The 26,563-nt window shown below is 36.8% G+C and overlaps 1 protein-coding gene across 4 annotated transcripts in view; it reads right to left on the bottom strand.

Annotated features, from left to right (window-relative positions):
• SMARCA2 (SWI/SNF related BAF chromatin remodeling complex subunit ATPase 2) overlaps positions 1–26,563 on the bottom strand; it is a 115,896-nt gene that overhangs the window by 40,071 nt on the left and 49,262 nt on the right. For all 4 annotated transcript variants that reach the window (XM_087957772.1, XM_026675650.2, XM_026675661.2 and 1 more), the window contains exons 10-22: positions 24,944–25,114; positions 20,155–20,208; positions 14,159–14,289; positions 13,491–13,551; positions 10,666–10,766; positions 10,389–10,536; positions 9,355–9,518; positions 7,543–7,609; positions 6,776–6,886; positions 4,261–4,503; positions 3,285–3,398; positions 2,082–2,189; positions 553–639 (exon numbers count right to left, since the gene is read on the bottom strand). In XM_087957772.1, coding sequence (XP_087813898.1) covers positions 553–639; positions 2,082–2,189; positions 3,285–3,398; positions 4,261–4,503; positions 6,776–6,886; positions 7,543–7,609; positions 9,355–9,518; positions 10,389–10,536; positions 10,666–10,766; positions 13,491–13,551; positions 14,159–14,289; positions 20,155–20,208; positions 24,944–25,114 — 1,560 coding nt within the window. The remainder of the gene's footprint in view (positions 1–552; positions 640–2,081; positions 2,190–3,284; positions 3,399–4,260; positions 4,504–6,775; positions 6,887–7,542; positions 7,610–9,354; positions 9,519–10,388; positions 10,537–10,665; positions 10,767–13,490; positions 13,552–14,158; positions 14,290–20,154; positions 20,209–24,943; positions 25,115–26,563) is intronic.

Here is a 26,563-nt window from a genome sequence, read left to right on the forward strand (position 1 = left end):
TTGGTTAGATGTCAAGTTGTGTACGATAACTGAACCTTGATTTCCAATTCCTTACTCCCAAATGAGCCATGGTTCAAAACTGGAATAAATCAAAACATATTGAATTACCACATCCTAGCTTTCAGGAAAGCAAGAAGAAAACCAGAAGTCCCATGTGCAATTACTAGTTCATTGTATACCTCTGTGCAAATCCAACCAGCAGCTCACCAATGGTAAATTAGGATAAGCAGCAATTCTTGCTCAGTGGAATTTGCAAGCACAATGAAGGTATTTTCATATTCATGTGATTAAAAAAAGGTGTAAAATATTTCATGTCAGTCAGGACAATAAAAGTCTCTTGATTATATGAAAAAGTCAGGCAGGGAATTTAATTAGTCATCATCAAAAACAAACTTTCTGATGTCAAGTAACTGTTCAGAAATTTCAACATTTAGTTGATCTATAATGAAACTGTTTTCAAAAGATCACACTTAAAGAATAGAAAAATGATACTTTAAGAGAGAATAACAGCTGTGTGAATCCCTCTAGAATGAAATGATCAAATTAATTTACCTCAATATGTTGGAACATATATGGGTGATTGCATATTTTCCTCAGCTGCATGATGGTATTCATGAGTGTTTTGGCTCCACCTTTTCCCTGAGGAAGTGACACAAAGGTAGTTATGAATTAATATAATCTGAAGAAACATTGTTCACTTAATATATGGCATATTTACCATATTACCATATTCACAGCATAGTATATATGCTTGTTCTAATATATTATCTAGAGCTGTGCAGTTCTTTGAAAGAGCTGCTTTGCCACAAAAATATAGTAATACACACACACACAAACTCATAAATATATAAATATATAAACATAACTCTGTGATATTCCCAAATTGGAGAATTTTACAGATGCTGTATTTGTGATAGCAGCAGCCAGTAGTAGGGACCTTTTTGTGAATCTTTTAAAGCAGCTGTGTCTTCTTCCAAAATCCGATGGTTGTTTTGGAATACATTCTAAAACATGTTTCTCAGACAATTACTTAGGCTTGATATTTTCTATCCAAATTCTATAAGTACCTTTTGTAACTAGCCATCTGTTCCTGTTAATTCACAGTGGTGGTTGCCCTCAGTTTAAAGCAGGGGTCGCTAACCTTTTGGACCTTAGGGACCACTAAACTCATAATTTTAAATCTCGCGGACCAGACACGCTGGGAAAATCCCAAAAAAGTCTGCAGGAAAATTCCCCATTCCATTTTCCCACTGATTGATCATTCTTTATTTGGGATCGCAGGACACCATCTCCAGCTCGTTCTCAGGGGGAAAGAGAAAGAGAGAGAGAGAGAGAGAGAGAGAGAGAGAGAGAAACTTTTGGCTCTCTCTCTCTTTTGGCAAGGAAAACTATAGAAGCAGCAGAAATCTTTCTTTCTCTCCCCCAAACTCTGCCAGAAATGAGTCTTTGTGAGACTTGTCATGCTGGCGCAGCCTCTTGGAGCAGGAGGCCTTGCAGGGTCCCAAAGACCCATTTCTGGCAGAGTTTGGGGGAGAGAAAGAAATATTTTTTCTGCTTTCCTTGCATGCAGACAAAAGCATAAGAAGAAAGAAGTGGAGAGAAGCAGCCCAGTGGCCAGGCGAGGTGTGTGGAGCGAATGGGGCAAGTTCCCCCCCTCTGCCCTTTCCCCCCTCCCCTCACTACCTCGTGTTGTTCGCAATGCAAGCGACGCAAGCATTGTGTTCCTGCGGGCCATATGGGTGGCGGAGCCTTGTGTTCCCGCGCAGACTGGATTAATTGCTGGGGGGTGCTTTCTCTGCGGACCACCAAAATTTTCTCACGGACCACCAGTGGTCCCCAGCCCATTGGTTTGCGACTACTGGTTTAAAGCACTACAGATTCCCTCCTTTTTCTGTTTTAATCCACCATCTGTTTGCAACAATCTAGGTCTCATATATAATTAATTCTACTTTTTCTTTAGTAATATTTGTTTTTTCTCCTAGTTATACTCAAGAAGGCTCAAATCATTTATTTGTTAGAATTACTTTTTTGCATAGGGGAGTTTTGTGCTACAAAAAACAAGATGCCAGGAGTCTTCTCACCTTCTTGTCCTTCTCTGAGCCATCAGTAAGAAGGATTCCCTTGGCTTGCATGTGGCGATACAGAATCTTCTGCAGGGCTGACATATCACACTTTATCACATATTCAACCTTGTAAAAAAACCAGACAATAAATATTAAATAATGCAGCTTTTTCAAAACCTTTAAATAAAATTTAAAAAGTATTAAAACTGGGGTGTCAAACTTGCATCATCACAACGTCAAGTGACATATCGTGACTTTTTCCCCTTCACCCAAACCGGGCGTGGGCATGGCCAACGCATGACACATCCAATCCATGGGCTGCGAGATTGATAGCCCTGTATTAAAATGTCTGCGCTATTCAATATAAAAAAATTATATTTAGGTAAGGATTTACAAAACAACCTACCCAAAGTTATAAAGAATTCTAACAAATTATGCTGGTTCTCAACGACTTGGGGGGGGGGGGAATAATACTGAAAAGGTTAATTCTTTTGTTACGTCACAAACATATCGCCTGATCTATCCTATCTGTTTTACCAATACTTATTCCAAAGGTTAATTGTTTATATTTAATTTAAAATGTGTATTATTTTCTATATGGTCAATGGAGTAGTGATTGATGATATTTGGAAGATTATTAATCCTTGAGATGATTATAATCAATAATACTATTCTATATTCACATATACTGGATCTCCGCTAAAAGGGGAGCAGTAAAGTTTGCTAGAAAATGCATAATACACTAAAGAGACACACATGCACATGCACGCACAGATATACACACATTATTGAACCAGCAAAGAACTGAAAAATGACAAAAATTGGGACCAGGAATACCATCACCAATGGCACAGCTGTAAAATAATTCCCATGTGACCCTTAGGAGTGACATCATATTGATTTTGCTCCGCCTCTGAAGACCAGCTGTAAGTCTCCTCATTCAGCAGCCTCATAAATTCAAAGGGTGACTGACAAGTGGTTGTTAATGGAGGAACTACCTATATTGTTTTTAAATGGATGGATGGATCTAGCTCTGAATTATTTCCTATTTTACATTACTGATATTACTGATAGTTAGGTAAAGCAAGATTCACAACCAAGCTCAACCTTCTGAAGTTTCCGGCAGAATTGATTAAGTTCTGACAGAGGTATATTTGGGATCATATGGTGTCTGGATTTATTATTAGAGGTAATTCAACAGAGAGCTTCCTCTTCACAAACCTTTTCTGGTAACTGAGATTCAACCTCTTTCTTCAACCTTCTTAACAAGAAAGGTCTTAGCACTTTATGGAGACGCCGAATAATCAGAATAGTTTCCTCCTCATTTAAATCCACCTAAATGAAAAGATTAAAAAGAGGAAAAAGGCACTTTAAAAACAACACTTACATTTTTCATTATTTGCAATAGTACTACAAAATCAACTGTAATCATTGCAACCAATTCAATGTGGGATAAGCATCATGTCAATTAAAAACCAGGATCCACGAATGCTGGCTGGCAGCCAAACGCCACGATCCCAAATCCTTAATCTCTACCCACACCGGCACCAAACAACACCAGTTCGATTGGAGCAACACAAAAATAATCAGCCACGCTACCACCCATCATTCTCATGAGTGCATTGAAGCCTGGCACTCTACAAGCAATTCCATCAACAGACACGTTGACCTACAACCAAGCCTATGAAGCCCTCAGAATCCAAATCAATTGCACAGCCAACCAGAGACAGCATCAACCCTCAACCAACCCACGCAAGCCCCCACACAAACAGCACTTCATCTCCCAATGATCCTCACATGATATAACTTCCCCATCACAAGATTCTCACTGATTACTCACAGCTGACCCATCACAAGACCCATACTTGATACACCCATACTTGAAGCTCTTATAAATAAGAACACTGACATCTCCTAAACTCTGCTGAAGATGTTACCTAGCCTGGTAATGCAACATTCGGAAACCAACCCACTAGCTCAGAGAATAAACCTTCGCCCCCACCCTCATATTTCATTATTTTTCAATGCTAACAAACTCTTTTAACTCTTTTCTTAAATACTAATACAACTTAGTAGATTAAGAGTGCATTCATTAGAATGTTCACTATTATCAATATACTATACCAGTTGCTCTAAAACAGACTGTCCATTTAATATAACATGTTACTATAGCACTTTAAAAGAAATTGCCCAGTACCCTTTCTCCAGTCATGGCAAAAGGAGCATTGAACCATTGTTCAAAAGTGCTGCAACTCTTGAAAATTGTTGGGAGGAGAAAATTAAGGAGAGCCCAAAGTTCAGGTAATTTGTTCTGCAATGGCGTTCCAGTCAAGAGAATCCTTCTTGGTGCCACATAATGAGTATTTAGCACCTGAGTCAGCTTACAGTGATGATTCTTCATTCGATGACCTTCATCTACAATCATATATTTCCACCGAATCTATGGAAATACAGAAATAATTGGTACAAAACTATATTGAGATTCTAACCTATGAAGTAATTAGGATTAAATACAACTGAAGCCTTCAAACTCATACTTCATTTCAAAGTATGCAATAATTAGTACATATTTTGTACAATATGAATGAACAGCCACTAAAATTGGACTTCATCAAGTGTATCTCATAACGTACATCATAATATTCATCTTCAAAGGGCATATTGGATTAATATAATCATATATAATAGACAATAGTCAATAAAATTTAGACTGAATTGTGTGATTTTATTTTATTCATTTATTTGTAAATTTCTAGACTTTCCAATTCCAACTCTGAGTAGCTTCACAAAGTTAAAAGAACAAAAGTTCAGTAAAAATGAACAACATCCATAAAATGACAAATTGGGGGAACAAGAATCTTGGTTACAGCTCATAGGAGCCTATCCATCCATCCTAAACCAGGTTAACCCTTAAGGGTTAAATCCTTTAACTAAAGCCTAAGAGAAAAAACAGGATTTAAAAGAATGCTCCAATACAAATTTGTAGGGGGGAAATGCTATTCCACAGGGATATGTGCAGTAAGAGAAACGCATAATGAAAGAAAATAAAAATACTGGCTTTGCATCCTTTAATTAAACATTTTTATATAAACACAAAATGCAGAGTAGGTTCATGACTCAAAGAAAATTCCAGAAGGTGAATTGATACAATTTAATGCATTAAACTATATAATAAGTATCAACCCAGTAAACTTTAGTTCCCAGTATAGCCTCATAGAACAGTGGTTTGAAACTTGGCCCATTTATTCTTACTATCACTTTGCAAGGGAGAAGGAACAACGTAAGGAAGTGAGAAACAGAGTCAATGAATGGATGACCAATACTCCTTAATATTTTATTGAGGAATCTTGAAAATCATTATCAGGAGCTTTAAGCATCCAGTAACATACATATTTAATTCAGGACAACCTTTTTAGCCCTCCCTTCATCTGCACTAACACCCTCCACAGTAAATTCAATCAACTGAACTGGCAGGAAAAATCTTTCTTAAAACTGATTTGAGGAGATTGGGAGCCTCCCTCTTTTCTCCCAATGCAAATGTATGAAAAGAAGTGCAAAAAGAGGATTACAGGTAGCCCTTGACTTATGACCACAACTGGGCCCAAAATTTCTGTTGCTAAGTGAGACAGTTGTTAAGCGAATTTTGCTCCATTTACAACTTTTCTTGCCAGACTTGTTAAGTGAATCACAGCAGTTGTTAGGTCAGTGACATGGTTATTAAATGAATCTGGCTTCCCCACTGACTCTGCTTGTCAGAAGGTCGCAAAAGGCGATCACATGATCCTGGGACACTGTAACCATCATAAATATGAACCACTTCCCAAGCATTCAAATTTTGATCATGTGACCATGAGGTTTGTGAAAAACGGTCATGTCACTTTTTTCAGTGATGCCGTAGCTTTTCACTAAATAAACTTTTGTAAGTTGAGGAATGTCTGTATTTTGTGGGATGCATTGACAGTTTATTTGCAAAGTGCCAATACTGGGTCCCAGAAAGGGGGGGGGAAAATATCTTGAAATTTTTGGAAGCTTACTAAAGCAAACACCTCTTGTTAAAAAAATGTACATATTCCGAAATGTAGCAAAGCGATTGAAGAGAGATATGACATATTACAGTGGACTCCATTATTTAATTACCTTTAATTTAACAAAATAATTCTGGGAAGTACTGACATAAGATTTTCAGATACTGTATCTTAATGCATAAATGAAATGAATGGTACAAATTTCAGTCTGGTCTCTTGTTATCTTTCCACATCTGGAAAATGTTAACAAAGCCTGATTCTCTTTTCCCCCCTTTCACTCTATTAATCTCTGCTCAGAAACAAAAAAGAGCTGCAGATAAAAATGGAATAGCAGGGTTCCCAGGTAAATGGGATTCAGTAGAGGGATGAGGAGGTGGCTATTCTGCTTGACAAAGAGCAACGGTGTGGAATTTATGGGATCCACAGGTAGCAAAACCTTTCCCCTCACCAGCAATCCTGAAAGGACTCAGCAGGAACAGAGACAGTGAATGGGATGGGAAAAGGCAAAAGCAATTCAAAAAAACGCACTTTTAAAGACAACAGCGATTATGGATATTGTACCTGGACCCTTCAGGTTTGGTATAATTCTTGCTAATTGAGAGTGGAGGAAGCCAAAAAAAAAAAAAAGGGTGGGTGGGTGGGTGGGGAGGAGATAGCCATCAAGAAAATCCCCAAATATAATAGTACCTTAGCAAGAATGTGTTTGTCCTTTATGATGTATTCATATGTAGTCAAAAGAACGTTAAATTTCCCACTACGTAGCTGAGGTACAAGCGATCGGCGCATAGCAGGTGTACCCTGAAAAAAAGGAAAAGAAAAAAAATGCATCAAGATGTTATTCACTAAAAAGATAGTTGTGAGGTGGATAAAAAAGGGCAGCAGAGCGTGCCTAATATATTATTAATATTTCCAGTCAATTCAAGAGGAAGCCAAAGACAAAAAGAAACGTGGATTGAATCTTTACAAATGTATTCAATAGGTCTGCTGTGAGGAGGAAAAACTAACTTCCTCCTGTCTTTCGTTGACAGAACCCCTCAATGAATCTTTTCATCAGCAAGTGATACCCCGTTGTTAAGCAGCAACTGGAAAAGCATTGCTCAGATAACAATCTTATGCTGCAGTCAACCTCATGTCTGTCTCTCCAGCCTGCTTTATAACAGCAACTGGAACTAAAGTACTCTGGTGTAGACTAATTCATTATAGGTAAATTGCCATGCTACAATCTGATATCTACATTATTTATATTTTAAAAAAAATATACTAATGTATTGTAATTATGATTGTGATTACTTGGAACAGAGCATATTGGAATTAGTATTCACAATTTTCTTATGCATTTCAATTCCTGAAAGTACTTGTGAGATGTTACAAATCAGGGGACACTTCACGATTGAATAAAACTGCTCAGTGAATCTAAAGTTACGTCAGTACATTCATATATAAAATATCCAAACCTTGTAAGAAATTTTCACCACAGATGGGGCCCATTTGTCAAATTCGTATGTCCAGTTGGATAAAGTCCTATATAAAAGATTAAGAATGCAATGTATATTAAAACTGCATCAAACATAAAATTCTGCAACCTGATTTTTACTCTCTAAGATGCAAGATGTTTAACAAAGTGTAACCTGTAAACCATGTTGCACCTCCTCACTGTAACAGTAGATAGCTCTCTCATCATGTCAAAAGTGCTGCCTGGGTTTCAGATCAGAACTGGACCAGGTTTCTGAAAAATTATTATATTCTTACATAAACTTGTCCAATCTGTATTCAGCAAACTGATTTTTAGTGGATTTTATGAATTTCAACTTCATTTTAAGGACCTGTTTACAAAACTGAAAGAAGCAATGACAACATATATTCCTATTGTATTTTTACACTTAGATCCTTGCTTCCCAGTTTTCTTTAAAAGGCAGAAACCCCAACTCACACACACAGAAAATGTGCACATTCGTCCTATATAGTCAGCATATGAATAAAGCAAAGTGGATGAGTTGGGTGTCTAAATATATATACTAACACTACCAGTAGTATTCCTAAGTGCATGGAATAGATCAGTACATATTTAATGCAAAGATCAAAAGTATTTTGACAAATGAAGAAATTTGAAAATGTATTAGGACATACTGTGTAGATTAAAAAATACCCAACAGAGTCAGTCCCAGGGAAGACATTTTTTTTAACCTTTCTTGATATTCCCATTTCTTTATTTCAAACACATAATCTGCTATTCTACTTTCTCTCCACCAATGGATACAACAAACGTATGCCTAACTGTTCAATAATATAATTGCTGCAGCCTCAATAAACCATATTATGATTCACTGACAGTTATTTACTCTGATGCAGAATCTGAAGTGATACGTTTGATTTGGAGGCAGGGAAGACTATAAAACAAATCCTGCAGACATATCGCAGCACATGTATAAACAGATATCTGACTTTAAAGTGGCATAACTGATTTTAATTAAAATCACCAGCCTTAACAAGAATCTTGTCTAAGTTAACTGCAGGCAAAGATAACCAAGCAAAACGGGGTTTACAGCATTTCTTTCAAAACCAATTTTATACTAACACTGGATTAACCGCAAAGATGGACTAGTTAAGGAAGAAAAACAATAATCTTCACAATCACCAAATGAGCAGCACTGCAATTCCACAATTCTCATTCAACCTAAATTAGCTGGGAATTTGTAGAGTTGGATTCCAGCACATCCAAAAATTGTGGCTGGTGGACTCTCCAGAAGAATGTGAGGATCCTCAAAGAAGGATCTAAAAGGAATAATGGAATCTAAAAGGGCATCCTATGCAGCCAATCTCAGGTAAGGAATACATTTTCCTTCTTGTGAATCACAATTAGGCGCTAGCTAGGGTGACTAAAAGATGCACTAAATTTTAACTTCTCTAAGCCATCTGTCCCAAAGGTGCTTTTTTTAAGGAGGCAACTGGACTTTCTTGTTTTTTCTTTCAAGACATTTCGCTTCTCATCCAATAAGCTTCTTCAGCTTTGACAGGACAGTGGGAAATGGAAGGATTTATATTCCTTGCAGACAGCTAGTTGTTTGCATCCTTTTAGACCTCTAAGCCATCTGGTTTCCAACCTCACAGAATCCATACGTAAGGAATTTTAAGATTAAATCGGTAACATGCAGGGAGCATACTCCTGGGGTGTGCTTTATCCAGTCATTAAAGAGAAAGAAAAACAGTACATGTTGTTAATGAACCAATCACAAGAAAATATCATTAGGAAGAATCTGCCTACTTACGAGAGGGGAACAATGATGAGATAGGGTCCATTAAGCCTTTTGTGATCCATCAGGTAAGTGATGAGTGCTATCGTCTGTATGGTCTTTCCTAGCCCCATTTCGTCAGCTAAAATTCCATTCAAATTGTTATTATACAAGGAAACCATCCATTCCAGGCCCTGGACCTGAAATACAATAAAAACCCCTCAATTATTTGTAACAGTTATATTTTTCTTATTTTAACATCTCTGCTTTGCCTTGGTGCTGACCATAAGTAGCATAATGATAAAGAAAACATCAAAAATGTCCCAAACAAGAAAAACTGCAAGTATAGTAATAGTAGTATTCTTTTGCTCTGAAAACCAATCTCTGTTTTAGACAGTATTAAATATTAATACTGCTGATATTGTGACATAGTTCAAGTTTTTACTAATCAGTACAGCCTTCAAATTTCTATTTTCATGGTGTTATAGATTTATTTCATAGCATTTAGAGCAATAAAGTACAGTTCCTAATCACCAACTTGAACATTACAATGGAACTGTTCTGAATATTGGTTGAAAATAAATTATGAATGATAAATTTATTCAATATTGCTGTGTTGCAATAAAACAGTTAATTTAACATTTTAACTGGTAGAAGTAGTCAGCAAAACACTGCAGCTAAATGAAGTGGAATTTAAAAAATAACAATTAGTCCAATATAAAGTTGGACTCTCATACTTCCCTTCCCTAGTTTGATTTTCCATTCATGTTTCCCAGAAGAGCTAAGCAATTTTCAAAACAGGAGCTGCACTTGGTATTTGAATAGTGTGGTAGAAGCTGCACTCCAAAAGGGGACAATCCAAATAAATAGATAGATAGATAGATAGATAGATAGATAGATAGATAGATAGATAGATAGATAGATAGATAGATAGATAGATAATATCCCAGGTCATTGGGTAGGACTCATTTGGTAGATAAAAATGCCACATCCAGTCTGAACACCAGATAATGAAATAACATTTTAAAAAACCCAAATATGTAAGAGCAATTTCCAACTAGTATGCTTGCCTGGTAATGTTTCAGGGTGCCGTTGATAAGAAGAGAGGACTGCTTATCCACTCTCTCAGCAATTGCGTGAGCCACTGTATAGTAAGACTGTGATCCTCTGGCACTGTACTGCATGCTGTATTCGTCATCGACATCTTGTTTGGCTGTCCTATAAAGCATTTTTAATTTCACATTGATGACTTGTTTGCCATTTTATTTCTTAAAAGGTGCAGAAATCTGATATAGAAAGGGTAGTGTGGAAAATACTTTGCTGTCTCCGCTCTCCCAAATTACTCACTCAATGATTTGTTTAGCGTCTTTTTCTGAAACATCTTCAGTGTTGGGATCCAGATGTATCTTTTCATCTAGTTCTTGTCTACTTGATTCATCTTCATCTTCCTGCAGGGGGAAAAAATAACAACAACCCTTGAAGTCAATCCCACATGAAAAGCTGATCAGCAAGAACTCCAAAGGCTGGCCACAATTTTCCATTATGTTTTGCTTCCTTCCCCAATTTCCTCTCTCGTAAAACAAGAAACTGCCCCGTTGAGATTTATAGAGAAGTAGCTTTTGTTATAGTTAAAGAAAAAAGAAAAAAAAAAGAAACTTAGCCTGATTGTAGGAAATTGGTTTTATAATTTTGCAATAGGAATAAATAAGTTTGCAACATATAATCTTTGATGCTCTTAAAATAACCAGTGGATGCAAATATTCTGTTTTAGGTTTTTTTTTTTTAAAAAAGATTTTTTAAACCCTGACTTTATTAATTTTATAAATAATGTAAGGTGGCAAATATATCTAATAATCTTTCCTCCTCCTACTGGGAAACAATAACTGTGTGAAGTAGACTGGCCTGAGAGAGAGTGTCTGGCCCTAAGTCACCTAGCCACTTTTTCATGCTAAAGGCAGGACTAGAACTTAAAACTAGTCCAAATCACTGTGCATGACACCAGCAGAAGTTTTAGGATTCCAAACTATTTTTGTTTAATGCAAAAAATGCAATCCTATTAGTAAGCACTTTCATATTACTCAACTTCTGAACACCTGAGAAGAGTGATACAGTATAGGGAATATTTTGCCTCATAAGAATATCTGACATGCATTCCATATGTGGTATTTCTCACCTAGTTTTTTTTTTAACCATATCAGGTGATTTGAACATTTTCTACTTTTAACCATAATTGGGATGAATTCAGAGCTTTGTGGGTGGGATAGAGATCATCTATTGCTCTTCTAGTCTCCTTAGTCCCTAAAAAAATTATTCTGCTGGGTTAGAACCATAAACCTCTGTAATGGAAAGGAAGGGTTAGCAAATATAAGACTGGGACCTTGAGATCCCAAAGCAAAGGCAAAAAAAAACCAGAAAAAAGGTACAGTAAATAAATCTTACAGATATAAAAACTCAAAGCACTTTTCCTTGCATTGCTCTATAGTAATACATATTTCCTTCCCTAGCTATTACTGGAAGTAGTTTTCACAGCAGTTTTAAAACTTACTGAATACATCCTTGGCTGCTAACAAACCCCTCCCCCCACCCCCCACCCCAAAACCCCTCACACACTACCTTTCCTCTTCTGAACCATTTAATGAGAAACTGATTAAAATATAATAGTTTTCAGACAAGCTGTACAGGAAAAAATATCCAAGAAGAATTATTACCAGTTATATTAAAAATTAACAATCTATTTCCATTTTGATGAACTGCAATATCTTTAAAACTAAACCCCCATTACTTACTGTGATTAACAACCATCAGTAATCAAAAAGAAATCTGGCATTCTTCATTGCTTAAAGATTTATAACTAGCTATTTTTCCAGTTAGTTAATTAGGTTATAGTATTGTAATTTACGACCCGATTGAAACATTTTATTTCGACAAGAAAAGTCACACAAATTAGTATTATTATGGCTTATTATTGTTATGGTACAAGGAAACTAAGAGACTGGAATGATACACAGTGGATTCTATTTTAATTAGGTTCTTTGTTTCTTTATTTATTGGAATTTCTATTCCTGCTCTAAATTACACAACCTCGTAGCAAATTAAAACAGTAAATTAAAATAATATGTAACACAATAGTAAAATAAATAACCCTGACCATTCATAAAGCCAAAGAAACAATATGGTGCCTAAATAAACTAACCATGGACACTATCAACTTGGGCAACTTACAACTACTAAATTCCCTATGGAACAGCTGCTTTCCAGAAGAATTGTGTTTCTTTGTGATAGTGGCGAATATCTGTAGCTTGGGTGTAGGATGAGGGTGAAGGTTCGTTTTCTGAGCTTGTGGGTTGGTTTCTGAACATTTTGTTACTAGGCTAGCTAACATCATCAGCAAAATTGAGGAAATGTCAGTGTCCGTGTTTTTCTGCTTATAACTCCTACTGACCACATGAAGCCCTTATAAGCAGAACACTGACACTAATATCCCCTAAATTCCATTGAAGATGTTACCTAGCCTGGTAACGAAACATTCAGAAACCAACCAACAAGCTCAGAGAACGAACCTCCACCCTCAATTGCGTTTGCGCTGTTTAGCCTCGGTAGGCTGATTGTGTAAGCTGGAGTTCATGACTAAGAAATATTGCCCTTGGACCATGCAGCCTCAATCTTGCTGATATTGGGGATAGATAACCAGGATAAACTAATGCAATGTGTTCTACCTAAGGCTACTTTTGAATATTATTTCGTAGTTACCACTGATACAAAACACAGCTACCACACCACACCACACAGGATGGCTCTACCTGGAAAAGGTAGTCTTGAAGATACCTTGGATCCAGGCCAATGAAGAGATGTAAAAGTTAGCAATCTGAATGGTACCCTGAAGCCCTCTGGCAACCAAGAGAGCGGCCACTATCGATGAAACTGGATGAACATGCTTTCATCCCTCAACATGCAGGCAGCTGACTTTTCAACCAATTGTAGCTTTTTAGTGGTTTGCAAAGGTAATCTCATGCACAATATACTGTGGTAGTCTATTCAGGTATTTATCTTGCAATATTACAGAGTAGTTCGTATAACTGCAATAGTTAAGATTTATTTTTCGCATACTTATTCTTACTCTCAAAAATATTCTTCTAGATAAAGAGCTACATCAAGAGAGAGTGTTCACTTACATCTTCGTCATATTCTGAGCCACTTTCATCTTCACTGTCTGACCTGGGAGCCACTTCATAGCTGGTCAGGAAGGAACAGGTGAAACAGTATGAATAAGGGAACTCCTTCAAAATAGCAAGCTTTTAAAAATATTTCTAAGAAAAAAGTATTTCAGAGAAGTACAAATATAACATTAAAGATATCAAAGAAATCAATTATGGGAGAAATCATTCATTGACTTCCAGAGGAAAGAAATTGTCTTAGAGTGCTAAAATTATTGCTCCACAACTACTAGTCACAATGAGCAGAGTTTCCTTACATCCACCATGTTCTGCTCAAAAATGTGCTCAGAGTTGACCTTCTCAAAAAAATGCACCCCTACATAATTAAACATTTAAGAAAGATCCATAGAAGCTTGGACATTTAGAAATAACTAGATTTTAATAAACACAGAGTAGTAAACTGCATATTAAAGAACGGTGCAGATAACAAAAACTGCAAATTTTTGAGCAAACAGTGACCAAACACAATACATAAAAAAAAAAAAAAACAATGCTAATATGGATGGGGTTTAGAACCATTTACTTAGGCGTAAACTAAAAAAAAAAAAAAATCTGCAAATATTTAGGCTGCATGATTAGTGCAAAAGTATTTGGGTTACAGGTTAGGAGATAAACTGATTACTTACCCAGGGTTCATTTCTAACCAAGCATCCAACTGACTCGCTTTAGGAGCTTCTGGTCCAAGGAGAACTTTGCCCGTTTCTGTATGAGTTACCTTAACCGGGAGATCACTCATCTGACTGCTTTCATCTATGGGCTAAATATTAAGGAGAAGCATATATCGGAATTTGTGTAGAGAATAGGATTCTGTGAGAGGAAGTAGGAAAGCAGGTTCTAATACATCCAAAGTTCTTAAAATCACACCATTTATTTATCTAAAGCCCTAACACTGAGAACCCAGAATTAGAAAGGATTTAAGAGGACAAAAATGTGCTTACTCAAAAAAGACTTGGGACTTACTCCCTTCAAAGTAAACCGCCCCAAACTCGATTGCAGAAAATACGACTTCAGCAACAAAGTGATCAACGCCTGGAGCTCACTACCTGACTCTACTGTTACATACTCAAACCTCAAAAACTTTAACTTTAAACTGTCTACTGTGGACCTCACTCCATTCCTAAGAGGTCTGTAAGGGGGCATGCATAAGCGCACCTCCCCTACTGTTCCCATTTATTCGTACTCATTTATTATGTATATATTTGTACGCATGTATACTTATAAGTTTATATGTTATGTTCATACTTATACTTGTTTTCTCATACATGCTTGACAAACTAAACTAAATAAAATAAAATAAAATGTGCTTACTCAAAGAAGACTTGGGACTTAATCCCTTTCAAACCAAACCCCGTATTAAGTTATGTTATCACTTGATGCAACCTGATTGGAAGTACCCAGGGTGCAATCCTGAATCTTCATAATGTAGGTAGGTTGATGAGGGAGAAAGTATGCCAGGTCATATACTAACATAGTTAGATAAAGAAATTAAACAGTTTATATTTTGGTGAAAATACTGTCATAACTTTAAACGTCTTTGCTACAATGATAAAGGAGATAAGTTTAAAGGTTATGATCCTAAGATCTTCTTTGCTGCCTTGTTGTGGAAAGGAGTGTTCCTGGAAGAGGTGAGTGAAGAACATTAGGACTGGATGCCAGGAGTTATACTCCCAGTAGTATGAACTCAAAGTGTGAACTCATCCCAGCTGTTCAGATAAAGGAAGCAGGCACCTATATCAAGGACTGCTTGGAAGAAGACAATGGTGCTGATAAACAGCAGATTATGGGCCCTCAGACTGGATGTCACTAAAGGCCTTTTAGAATATTACAGATCGTCCTTCACTTACAACTGTTTAGTAAAAGTTTAAAGTTATAAGAAAACTCCTAAAAGGGATATAAAAACTGGTTTCCAAATTCTGACATCAGACCTCTCCTGCACTCATGTGACCGCATGTTGGGTGCTTGGCGAGCGATCAGCATTTGCAGTGCCTGCACTCACATGACCATGATGTCAACTAAAAAATACTTATTTGATCTTTTTAGTTGCCAGCAGAAAGGGAGTGGGGAAAGTAGTGTATTCCTTAAATGTTTCAGATAATTGCTAGGCAGCTGAAGCTGTTGGCGTGCAAGATTATTACTGGAGAGCATGATTGATGACTCTTGGCTATGGATGTGTCCCATTGGAGAATAAACATCCAGAGGGTGGGGGGAAGACCAGAGTCAAGGGTGAAATGAATGATGTGTCTTAGAGTCGGCTGTACCCAGGTAACGCTGACATGATCACTCCTAATAAATCATTTTTTTTTTCTCTGAGAGATGCGGCTAGAGACTTGTGATTTGAATGGGAGTGGTTTGTCAGAGCCCTGACACATGATTTACAGTTTCTGGCAAAACACAGGCACACAGTGAACACTGAGTTTACTTAACAACCACTACAGAAAAAAAAGAGGCCCAGTTGCGTGGTGACCTGCTTTATGAGCGAGCATCATGGGTTTTGATCATAATTGCCAGGACTACCTGTAATAATGTTCATAGGATATGGCTACATTAAAGCTTTTGCACTGTCTAGTTGCTGCTATTACTATAAAAGTAAAAAAAATCCTGAAACTGCAAATGGAATTATAGTTTAAACTTGGAATGTAGAAAGCATGAAGATGGGAAAACTCAATCCGGTGAAACATGAAATGAACAAACTACACATTGACATCTTGGTCATCTGCAAATTGACATGGATAGGAATTGACCCTTAAAATCAGAAGATCATACTGTTTACTACTCAAGACAAAAAACTCCAATAAAAAGCAATTTCATAGCCACGAAGGATATAGCAAAAATAGTGCTTGGATAGACCATGTAACATCTGTAAGTTTTCAGTCAATCCTTTAATATTACAGTTATATTCAGGTTTAAGTCACAATGATGCAGACAAAGAAAAAAAAGTGTAGATGTTTTATGATCAAGTTCAATCTGAAAAGGACAGAATATGCAAGCAAGATCTGGAAACAGTCTGCAGTTTGGAGATTGTAATGCCAAAGTTAAAACAGTAAGGGGGGAAACATAGTTGGCCAGTTCAGCCTAGGAAACAGAAATAAAGAAGGAAAGTGAATTATCAATTTTTGCCAATTTAATTATGCCTTTATTTTTAACAAATTCTTCAGACAACAAAACAACAGTTATGCACGTGGTTATCGCTAGAAGGAGCACACAGAAATCAAGGTAAAAGGAAATAAAAGAGCTCAGTTATAACAGCAAAGACAGCGTCAAAGGCTGTGGAATAGATCAGATGAACTGCTTATGTGCAAGTTCCAAATCAAAGTAAAGCCAAAGAACAAAGCCAGCCAGTTTCCAAGACATGAGCTTGACCGCAGATGCATCATTTTCAAGAACAACCTCAGGAACTGCAATGAAGACATTTATAGGGAGCCAAGGAATGAAATCTAAGATGTCAAGAATGAATGTGAAAAGAGACTGCCAAATACCAAGAAACAGAAGACATCAACCTGGATATCAGAACAGATGGTGAACACTGCCAGGAAGAGAAGAGAAGCCAAGAAAGACAAAGATCTCAGGAAGGAACTTAACAAAGAATTTCAGAGAATTGTTAAAAGAGACAGGGGAGCTGTATTACAATTTTGGTAGAGAAATCTTTTAGTGGAGATAGACCTAAAACAAGGGAAGTCCTTTGAAAGATCTCTGAAGGAACTTAGGAACTTCCAACCTTAAATTGGACACCAATGGATAGATAGTGACTAATCCAAAGAAGAACGAACAGATGGAAGCAGTACAATGAAACTGAGTGTAACCAGATGTCAACATCTAAGATACTTTGGAAGATATTCTGAATTTATAAAAACTTCTAATGGCAGAAGATATTAGCACTACAGCAATCACCAAGCTGGAAAGCTACAGGAACTGGTGGAATATCTACAGAAATACTGCAAGCAACAGAAGAATCAATAATGGTTGTAACCAAACTATGCCAACAAATCTGGACAACAGCTGGACATTGGCCAATAAATTAGAAGAGGTACCAGTAGCAAAGAAAGGAGATTTATGCAGTTGCACAAAATTCTCTATTTCACATGTTAGCAAAGTACTGTTTAGTATCATCTAATGCAGGATTGCTCGGAAAGGGAATGTCAGATGTTCAACCTGGTTTTAGAAAAGGCAGAGGACAAGAATCACTATTGCTGATGCACCCTGGATAACTGAGAAAGCCAAGGAATGCGCAAAAGAAACCAGCATGTAATTCATCTACTCTAGAAAGGCCTTGAATGAATCGATCCAAATTGTGGAATGTCTTCAAGAAACTCAGATTCCTAGAATATATTATTGTCTTCATATGAAACATGCACAAAGGATAGGGACACATTAGCCAGACAGAAGAGTGGCTCCAGGTTGGCAAGAGAGTGAGAAGGTATTCAGCTAGCTTCCTTCCTTCCTTCCTTCCTTCCTTCCTTCCTTCCTTCCTTCCTTCCTTCCTTCCTTCCTTCCTTCCTTCCTTCCTTCCTTCCTTTCCTTCCTTCCTTCCTTTCCTTCCTTCCTTCCCTTCTCCTTTTATTCTTTATTCAATCTATATGCTAAATATATAATCAGGGAAATCGGATAACATCAATAACCTGCCCTACGTTGATGACGCTACTTTGATAACTGAAATGCAAGTGATCTACAAAATCAAGGAAAAAACATGAGACTACATGTTGTCTTCCTTAAAATAAGGAAGACTACACTAACAGAATAATCAACCTGAGAAATGACAAGACAGTAAACTAGTGGACTGCTTCTGCCTTTTAGGATCAACTATCAACATTAACAAACAAACAAACAAAAATATGCCATATGCTAGGATTTGGTAAGGCACATTCTATGGAAGTACAAATTGGATTCTGAAAGCAAGACATTTTTGAATGTTGGTGTTGGAGAAGACTCTTGAGAATACCAGGAAAACAAACAAATGGATCGTAGAATAAATCTATCCAAAATTCTCACTTGGGAGAATATTGTTTTGGAAATAATGTTTTCAAAATATGACAGGCTCAAACTGTCATGTTTTGGAAACATGCAAAGAATAAGCTTCCTTAGGAACGTTAGGAACATTAATAATGTTAATAACGCTAGGAAAGTGGAAGGAAAAAGAAGATAATCAGCAGTATGGTGGATGGATTGAATTACAACAGCAATATGAATGCGACATTGAGAGATATAAAAGGCAGATCATGTTGAAGAAAGTTTATCTATGCAGTTGCTAAGAGTCTATCTTAACTTGATGGCACTTCATCAATTCAACACTATGGGCTTACGTACTGACCTTTAAGTTAGTCCCACTGATTTCAGTGAGACTTTCTTTCTAAGGAAACATGCAAAGACACATATTATGGAATAAGCCTCTTTGACTGCAGTGGCATTTTACTTTCAGATATAACTGTATACCAGATTATCTCAATGGCTTATAAAAACATCTCAGTCATCTTAAGTAATCTTGGAGCAAAGTTTCAAATAATAATGTGTGTCATATTTCTAGCATAAGACATCAGCATAGAAACATTATGGTTATTATAGTGCATTCTAGCATGCTCATTAGTGAGATAGCTCATTAAGTAGAAGTGTACTCATTAAAAACTTCAATTAGATGTGTTGGACAAAGTGTCTTGCATTAAACCAATTTACTAGACATCTTATTGCATATGACAAAAGAAAGCATATGGTAAATCTACTAATGTAAATGTGCCTGATTAGATAGACTGCAATAATCCAATTTACTGATGAAGGGAAAAGCTAAAACTATTTTTTCATGTTGCAAAAGCAAAATATTTTGTAGCCGATTCCAAAATATAATTTTAAATGATGCCAACTCTATGGATGTTAATATGAAATATACTATTTCCTAGCCTATACAACTGTAACCTCCAAATTATATATTAAGAAATCATGATCATTAGGATATTCCTTTAAGTTTTTCTTATTTATGCTGCATCTACATAAATGGTAACCTCATATTTCAATCTATCATTTACAATCAATACGAGGCAACATCTATGCAATTAAGCTAATGCTAATTTACATCCATCTTTTTCTACATTCTAACCTTGTATTTACAACCTCCTTTCAATATGACGAGGGGGAGAAATAATGATACCAAAAACACATGCAATTTTAAAATAAATACAGCAAAAATATACAAGCCTAGACCTAGTAAGTAAAACTGAATATACAAGATGCTTCTACTGATGAGAAATTAAAGGAAAGTTAGTGCTCTCAGTTCTCACCTCCCCTTGCAAATCCAATGTAGAACATGTTAGATGACAAAGTGATTCCAGGGCTAAGGGATTAAAGTTCCTTTGTTGAAGAATTTTTAAAATTTAGGATCTTATTTTGTATAATTGGTTTTACTAGTATTGACAAAATATGTTATACAAAGAGGCTTCATTATCTGTAACATTATTTATAAATAGTATTATTGCTTTTTAAAAATATCTATAATTCATGCTGTGGAAAATAGTTCTTTGTGTTAACCTTGTTGCCCCACTGCTCCCAAATTTATTGAAATATAAAATGTGACATTTTTTTAGCATTATAGTAATAGATACATTTTAAATGCTTCCTCAGAAGAAAATAGAATTCTTACTTCTCCATCAGGACCAAGTCCAGATCCTATTCCTTCCGTGTTGTCTTCTACCTTCTGAAATAAAAACACATGGCTAGTTAATATTTCAGCATAAGTTCTGTTTAAAAATGTTTAAATTGTGATTTTCTTAGGTGATGGTGGAAAGCAAATGCCCCAGTTAAGAAGATGGCTCAAGCGGGTGATTAGCTTGGACTTTTGCTACACAAATTGAAGAGGGCAAAGTCTAACTGTTCCCCCACTCCTACCCCAAAATATTGACCCTTATCTAGTCTTTCCAGCTGAAAGATGCCAGTCTGAGTAGATTCCTGTGAAATGATCACAGAAAAATAAAGTAGCTAGTTTGAACTCTACGTATGTGGATCTGGTTATTCACACTCAACACTTCATTGAATTTTGTGCAATTACACAGGTCCTTTCAGAGTCACACTGATTTCATATTCAAGTATAAACAAAATGATACATTTTCCAACTTCATACTGTCTCTAGACTAGTCCCCTTATTTAAAGTAGCAAATGAAATGCTATAATTACACCCTGCCTTAGAACCTGGAACTTGTTCATAATTTAATTATGTCTAGAAATGGATCCAGTTTATCATTTATTTCATCACTTATATCCCACTTCTAATTCAACAGACCCTGGATAGTCACACACAATATACAGGAAGTCCTCGATTTACAACCACAACTGAGCCCAGAATTTATGTTGCTAAGTGAGAAATTTGTTAAGTGAGTTTTGTCCCACTTTACAACTTTTCTTGCCCCATTTGTTGAGTGGATCACTGCAGTTGTTAAATTAATAACACGGTTGTTAAGTGAATCTGGCTTCCCCATTGACTTTGTTTATCAGAAGTCTCAAAAGATGGTCACGTGACCCTGGGGCCCTGCAACCGTCATAAATGTGAGTCAGTTGCCAAGCATCCAAATTTTGATCGCATGACCATGGGGCTGCTGCCAACAGTTGTACATGTGAAAAATGGTCATAAATCACTTTTTTCAATGCCACTGTAACTTTCAATGGTCACTAAACAAACTGTTGTTAAGTCGAGGACTGCCTGTATGTTTTAAAAATATATATTTAGGAGTAGTTTTAAAAAGGCTTAAAAAAAAAACCTCTTTAAGTTCCAAATGGACCCTTCCCTTTCCGAACACCAAGACAGCAGGACCCTGACAACATCTCAGGGATAGGCAATTCCAGAAAGTCAGGGCCAAAACCAAAAAGGCCTGCTTTCAAGCTACTTTCTGAAAGGAAACTGCACTTGCAAGCCAATCACACAAAATATGCCGACCTCCATTTGAAGAATATGGCTCCATTTTATAACACAAGGACCCAAGCCATACAGCTTTAAACACACTCTGAATTATAGCTGAAAATCTGAAAATCCTATTGGGGGAGGCCATATTGTTGGAGAAACAGGGTAGCTCTGAAAGCTTTATGCAGCAATTCCTGCTGTCATATCCCTGCCTTGGGATGTGCTTCCCTTCTACTCAATTTCATTTCTAGATGTGCCCATGTTGGGAAGTGAAGAAGCCAGGATGGGAGGAAGAATGTTCCTAATGCTCCCTACCTCTCTACTCATCGGTGAGCGGGACTTAATTCCTAATAAATGTACAGAAAAAGGGATGATAAGTGTCAGGAAATCTTTCTGCTGAGTTGGAAAAAGATTATCATTTGATTTTAAAGATTGAGAGGTGGGCACATGTTGATGCATACTCTGCAAATGAGTTGCTTTTAGCAGTGGATGGAGAAGAAATAATTTCTGTAGAATGAAAAACAATTGATTTTTTAAAAAAGAGGTGGGGCCAATGATTTAAATTTGTAAGCAATCCTCAAATAATCATCGTAACAACACTGAATTAATTTTCAGCTGGCTCTACCCCCTTTTTTGGGAATGCAGTGCTGCCTATCACAACTGTGGCTCTTAAGCTTCTTTGGAGGAGGATGCCAATTGCTGATACTATCTTGGTGAATGAGAGTAGAAGCTCCAATTCATACCTCCTAAAGGTATGGAGGTTTGAAACAAGATGAAAGTGTCTTTCCATCCCACTGTTTTCCCCCCATTGAGCTCTTCCTGCATTCAGGCAAACACCTGAATAAGCATTTTCCTTCTTCTTGCGGAAATTCTAACCAAAGATCCTGCTCAGGAACACACTCTGGCATAGAGGGAAGTCTAATGGTTTGCTGGACCTCACTGAAGTAGACCCCATCAAGAAGTTGGTAGGGGCAGCAATGGCCACAATATTAGTTAGTTGGGCAGTGACAGGCAAACAGGAAGGAGATTTGTGGGCATTTGTGCTGCATCAAAGACCTTAGAGAACTGTAGACATCTGAAAGATGGCAGGTGTGTGTCTCTAGCCTAACGGCTAAAACCCCGTTCTGGCTTTTATTTACCTTGTTTTCTTCTTTTCCTGGTAGTGGCACAGAATATAGGAAACTATTTACACAAATCCTGGCAGAAAGCCAACACTAAGCAAATCCTGGTGGCAGGCAGGTGCAGACAGCAGATAGCTCTTGCATTGCCCTAAAAGCTTATTTTAACAGCAAGCAGCCTCAGCAACTAAGAGGTGGCCTTCTATATATTAAAAAGGGCCTGTATTGTCACACCTCCTCTTCTTAATTAGCTCTGTTAAAGAGCTTCTCGGAGCTGAGAGTTTAAACAGGACTTCACATGCAGAGAGTACTGATGTTATGCGCAAAGTAGCCACATATTATCCTGCATATGAATAATGTCCAAGCATATAAAATTGCAACAGAAGACCATTAAGCCTTTGATGCAGAAATAGCACAGAAAAAGTGAAAACAAACTAGATGAGGAAATATTTGTAACAGAAGGGCTAGACAACACATTTACAATTCTTTAAAGGTTTATGAGACCAGAACACTGTAATTTTACAAAAAGAAAAAGAAACACCCTGCTCTGAAATACATACAATTCTTAAGATGCTACCTTACCTTGGTTAAGACCGGAATTATGAAGTTTCTATCAGAGTTAGTCTGTGAATCTAACTGTCGATTACCCACACATAGTAAGGATTATGTTTTAGGCATTGTGTTATACTTGCATATCAATGGGTTAGAACACTTGATATTATCAAGTTCCTTATCACAGATATTCCTAAATATATTTCTACTTAGCAAGAGTGATTTGTCCTGATAAAAACATTTCATTAGTTATTAGACAGTAGTAAGTGTTAACGTTTAATGATCCTGAGTTCAATCAATTATGTTACCCTAAAGAATGTAAAAACAATTTTAAGTATACCTTACATGTCCTTTTACTGAAGAAAAATCAACATTTATGGTATGAATGGATAAGGGCTAATTTAAAAAGGAGTCATTTTTGCATATTAATCCATTTTAAATATTGAAAACATAGTAAAATGCTTCTTTCACGAGTCCATTTAAAAATATGTAATTTATAAAATGAGCCAGGGTCAGATTTCAATGAAACATGAGCGTGTACAATATACCGAAATGTAGGTCATTTCATTTCCATTTTTCCCCTGCCATTAGAATTGCCCAGCTTATTAAGGTCCTTTCCCCAAGGTACAGGGATATAACAAGCAGCATTCAGAAGTAGGAGACTCCAAAAATCTATCTACCAAGAAGATAAAAGCAAAACCCTCTAATTTGGATTCAATAACAAACATTTATTAACAGGTTCTGACTATTTTACTACTATTTTCAGAAGACTGTTTGGAAAGTATAGAGTACATACCTCCCTTGAGTTTCCTTTTCTTTCTCTATGTCAATGTTTTTCAACCACAGCAACTTTAAGATGTGCAGATTTCAACTCCCAGAATTCTCCGGCCCATATACAGGTAATCCTCGACTTACAACAGTTCACTTAGTGACCATTCAAAGTTACAACGGCACTGAAAAAAGTGATTTATGACCATTTTTCATACTTATAACCATTGCAGCATCCCCATGGTCACATGATTTACATTCGGATGCTTGACAATTGACTCACATTTACGACAGTTGCAGTGTCCAGGAGTCATATAATCACCTTTTGTGATCTTCTGACAAGCAAGCAGAAGTCAATAGGGAAAGCGGATTCCCTTAACAACCGCATTACTAATTTAACAACTGCAATGATTCACTTAACAACCATGGCAGGAAAAGTCATAAAATGGGGCAAAATTCACTTAACAAACTTCTTAGCAACATAAATGTTGGTCTCAATTGTGGGCCATAAGTTGAGGACTATCTGTACTTAGGTTGACACACCTCAAACCTGCTGAGGTTGAGAAACACTGGGCTATGCACATGAACTACTGGAGGCAAAGTATCTTGTTATGGCCTGAGCAAAATTCAGCTTATAATTAGAAACTTTGGAGATTACAACTTAAAAGATGTTAAAACAATTCTTACGTCGTCCTGCTTGAGAAAGAAACAAAATGAAGTTAGCAATAACTAATCTATAGAGATGCAGGGTCAGATAGAATTTAAATATGTATAATGAATTAACTTTATAGTCTGATCCTCTCCGGTCCACAAACTTGTTCCACCAGGTGGCAAGGTTTGAAGGGGAAAAAAAGTAGGTCCACTTTTCTAATTCACTACTTAAATGCTGTTTGTAACATGTCCCATATGTTTTGGAATGAGCTGGAGAGAGGAATTTGGTGTAACAGATCAGATGCTTTTTATACTTATTATTCTCTGCCAAATGTCCCTTTTAAAAAAAACTGAGAAAACCTTCCATCAAAATGGCTTGGAAGAAAGCAAGTGCATAAAGAGAGATTTCTTTAAAAGTCTTTTCAGCAACAACTGAACTCTATACTTGCCTTCTTCCTTCTTCTCCTCTTCTTTTTTTCTTTGGCGGCTTGTGCTTGCTTGTGTTCCCACACCAAATTTGTCAGATTGGCCACATATTCATCGGTTTGCTGCAGCAGATAGGCTAGACGTCTGTCTTTTTTCTGATCAATGAGTTTGCGGTAGCCTTCTTCATCTTCAGCCTAGTAGCATGAGCAAAGGAAAATTCACCTAACGTCAAAGCTTACTGCCTGGCCACCATAAAACAGTTCAAAGGGAGAGGAGCAATTTGTATGTTTTAGTTTCAGTCAGGCATGTCCAACCTGTGACCTATGGGATGCATGTGGTCCTGGATAGCTAATGTTGCAGCCCAACAAGGTTGTATAAAAATATTTTTTAAAAGTCAGTTTGTTATTTATATACATTAATTATACAGCAATAGCAATACCACTTAGACTTATATACTGCTTTATAGTGCTTTACATCCCTCTCCAAGCGGTTTACAGAATCAGCCTATTGCCCCCAACAATCTGGGTCCTCATTTTACCCACCTCGGAAAGATGGAAGGCTGAGTCAACCTTCAGCCTGGTGGGATTCGATCTGCTAAATTGCAGGCAGCTGCCTGTCAGCAGAAGTAGCCTGCAGTACTGCACTCTAACCACTGTGCCACCGAGGCGCATATATTTTATATGTGGTCCAAGATAATTGATCTTCACTCGAAGTGGCCCAGGCAAGCCAAAAGGTTGGACCCCAATGGTTTCAACGGTGGTGAGAAATCTAGTTACAAATCAGGTCTACAAATTAGACTGTAATTCCTAATCTAGGGGCGATATATCAACTGATCACTTTATTGTTATTTAAGACATACAACATGATTATCGAAGCACCAGGGGAGAGTCTAGTGAGACATTTCTTTTCTACTGCTTTTTAGAGAAGAGATGGGTAATATGAGGGCATCCAAATGTTTATGAACTTCATCTTCCACAATTCCTAGCAGTAACCAAACCAAGCTTTGATTTGGGATTTGAAGTTCAATAATATTTGGAGAGAATAAGCATACCAGGTGAAACTATCAATATACTTTTCCCTTCACCATGTGGAGTTTACAGTAAATGCTCTCGGAAAATCTTGATTTGGGTTGAAAATTCAATTAAATACATACCACTGATAACAATGACATTCCAATGTTTATCACGATCAAACTACTGTTTTGGTATGCTACTCATTTTCAAAACATGCAAATAGCTGAAACATTTAATTTTTAGTATGATTCAAATATATCTGAAAGGGGAGGAAAATGATATAGTTTGAAGAATTTGAAAGGCTATGGTATGACAAAAATTTCTACTGAGCAACAATCAATCTCTAAAAATGAAATATATAAAATATCAGATTATCATCTTCGTATATTTGGGAACCAGGTTCAGATAACTGTATAATAAACTTTTCCGCATTTCTTTTCTTCACGTAATCCAACACAAAGATGGAAATGTGTTAAGGAGACATAGGATCCCACTGACAAAGCTGTCCTGGGGGTACACTCCCTTGAATCTTTCTTTGATAACTGGAAGGCACCAGAATACGTATTTTTATTGCCAGGATTTTTAAAACATAAGGCATATTGGAACTGTCATGAATTACTGCACCTATGT

Source organism: Notechis scutatus, chromosome 2, assembly GCF_049901735.1.
Source record: "Notechis scutatus isolate UNSWTSFEM ecotype Mainland chromosome 2, rNotScu1.2, whole genome shotgun sequence".
Classification (NCBI taxonomy): Eukaryota; Metazoa; Chordata; class Lepidosauria; order Squamata; family Elapidae; genus Notechis; species Notechis scutatus.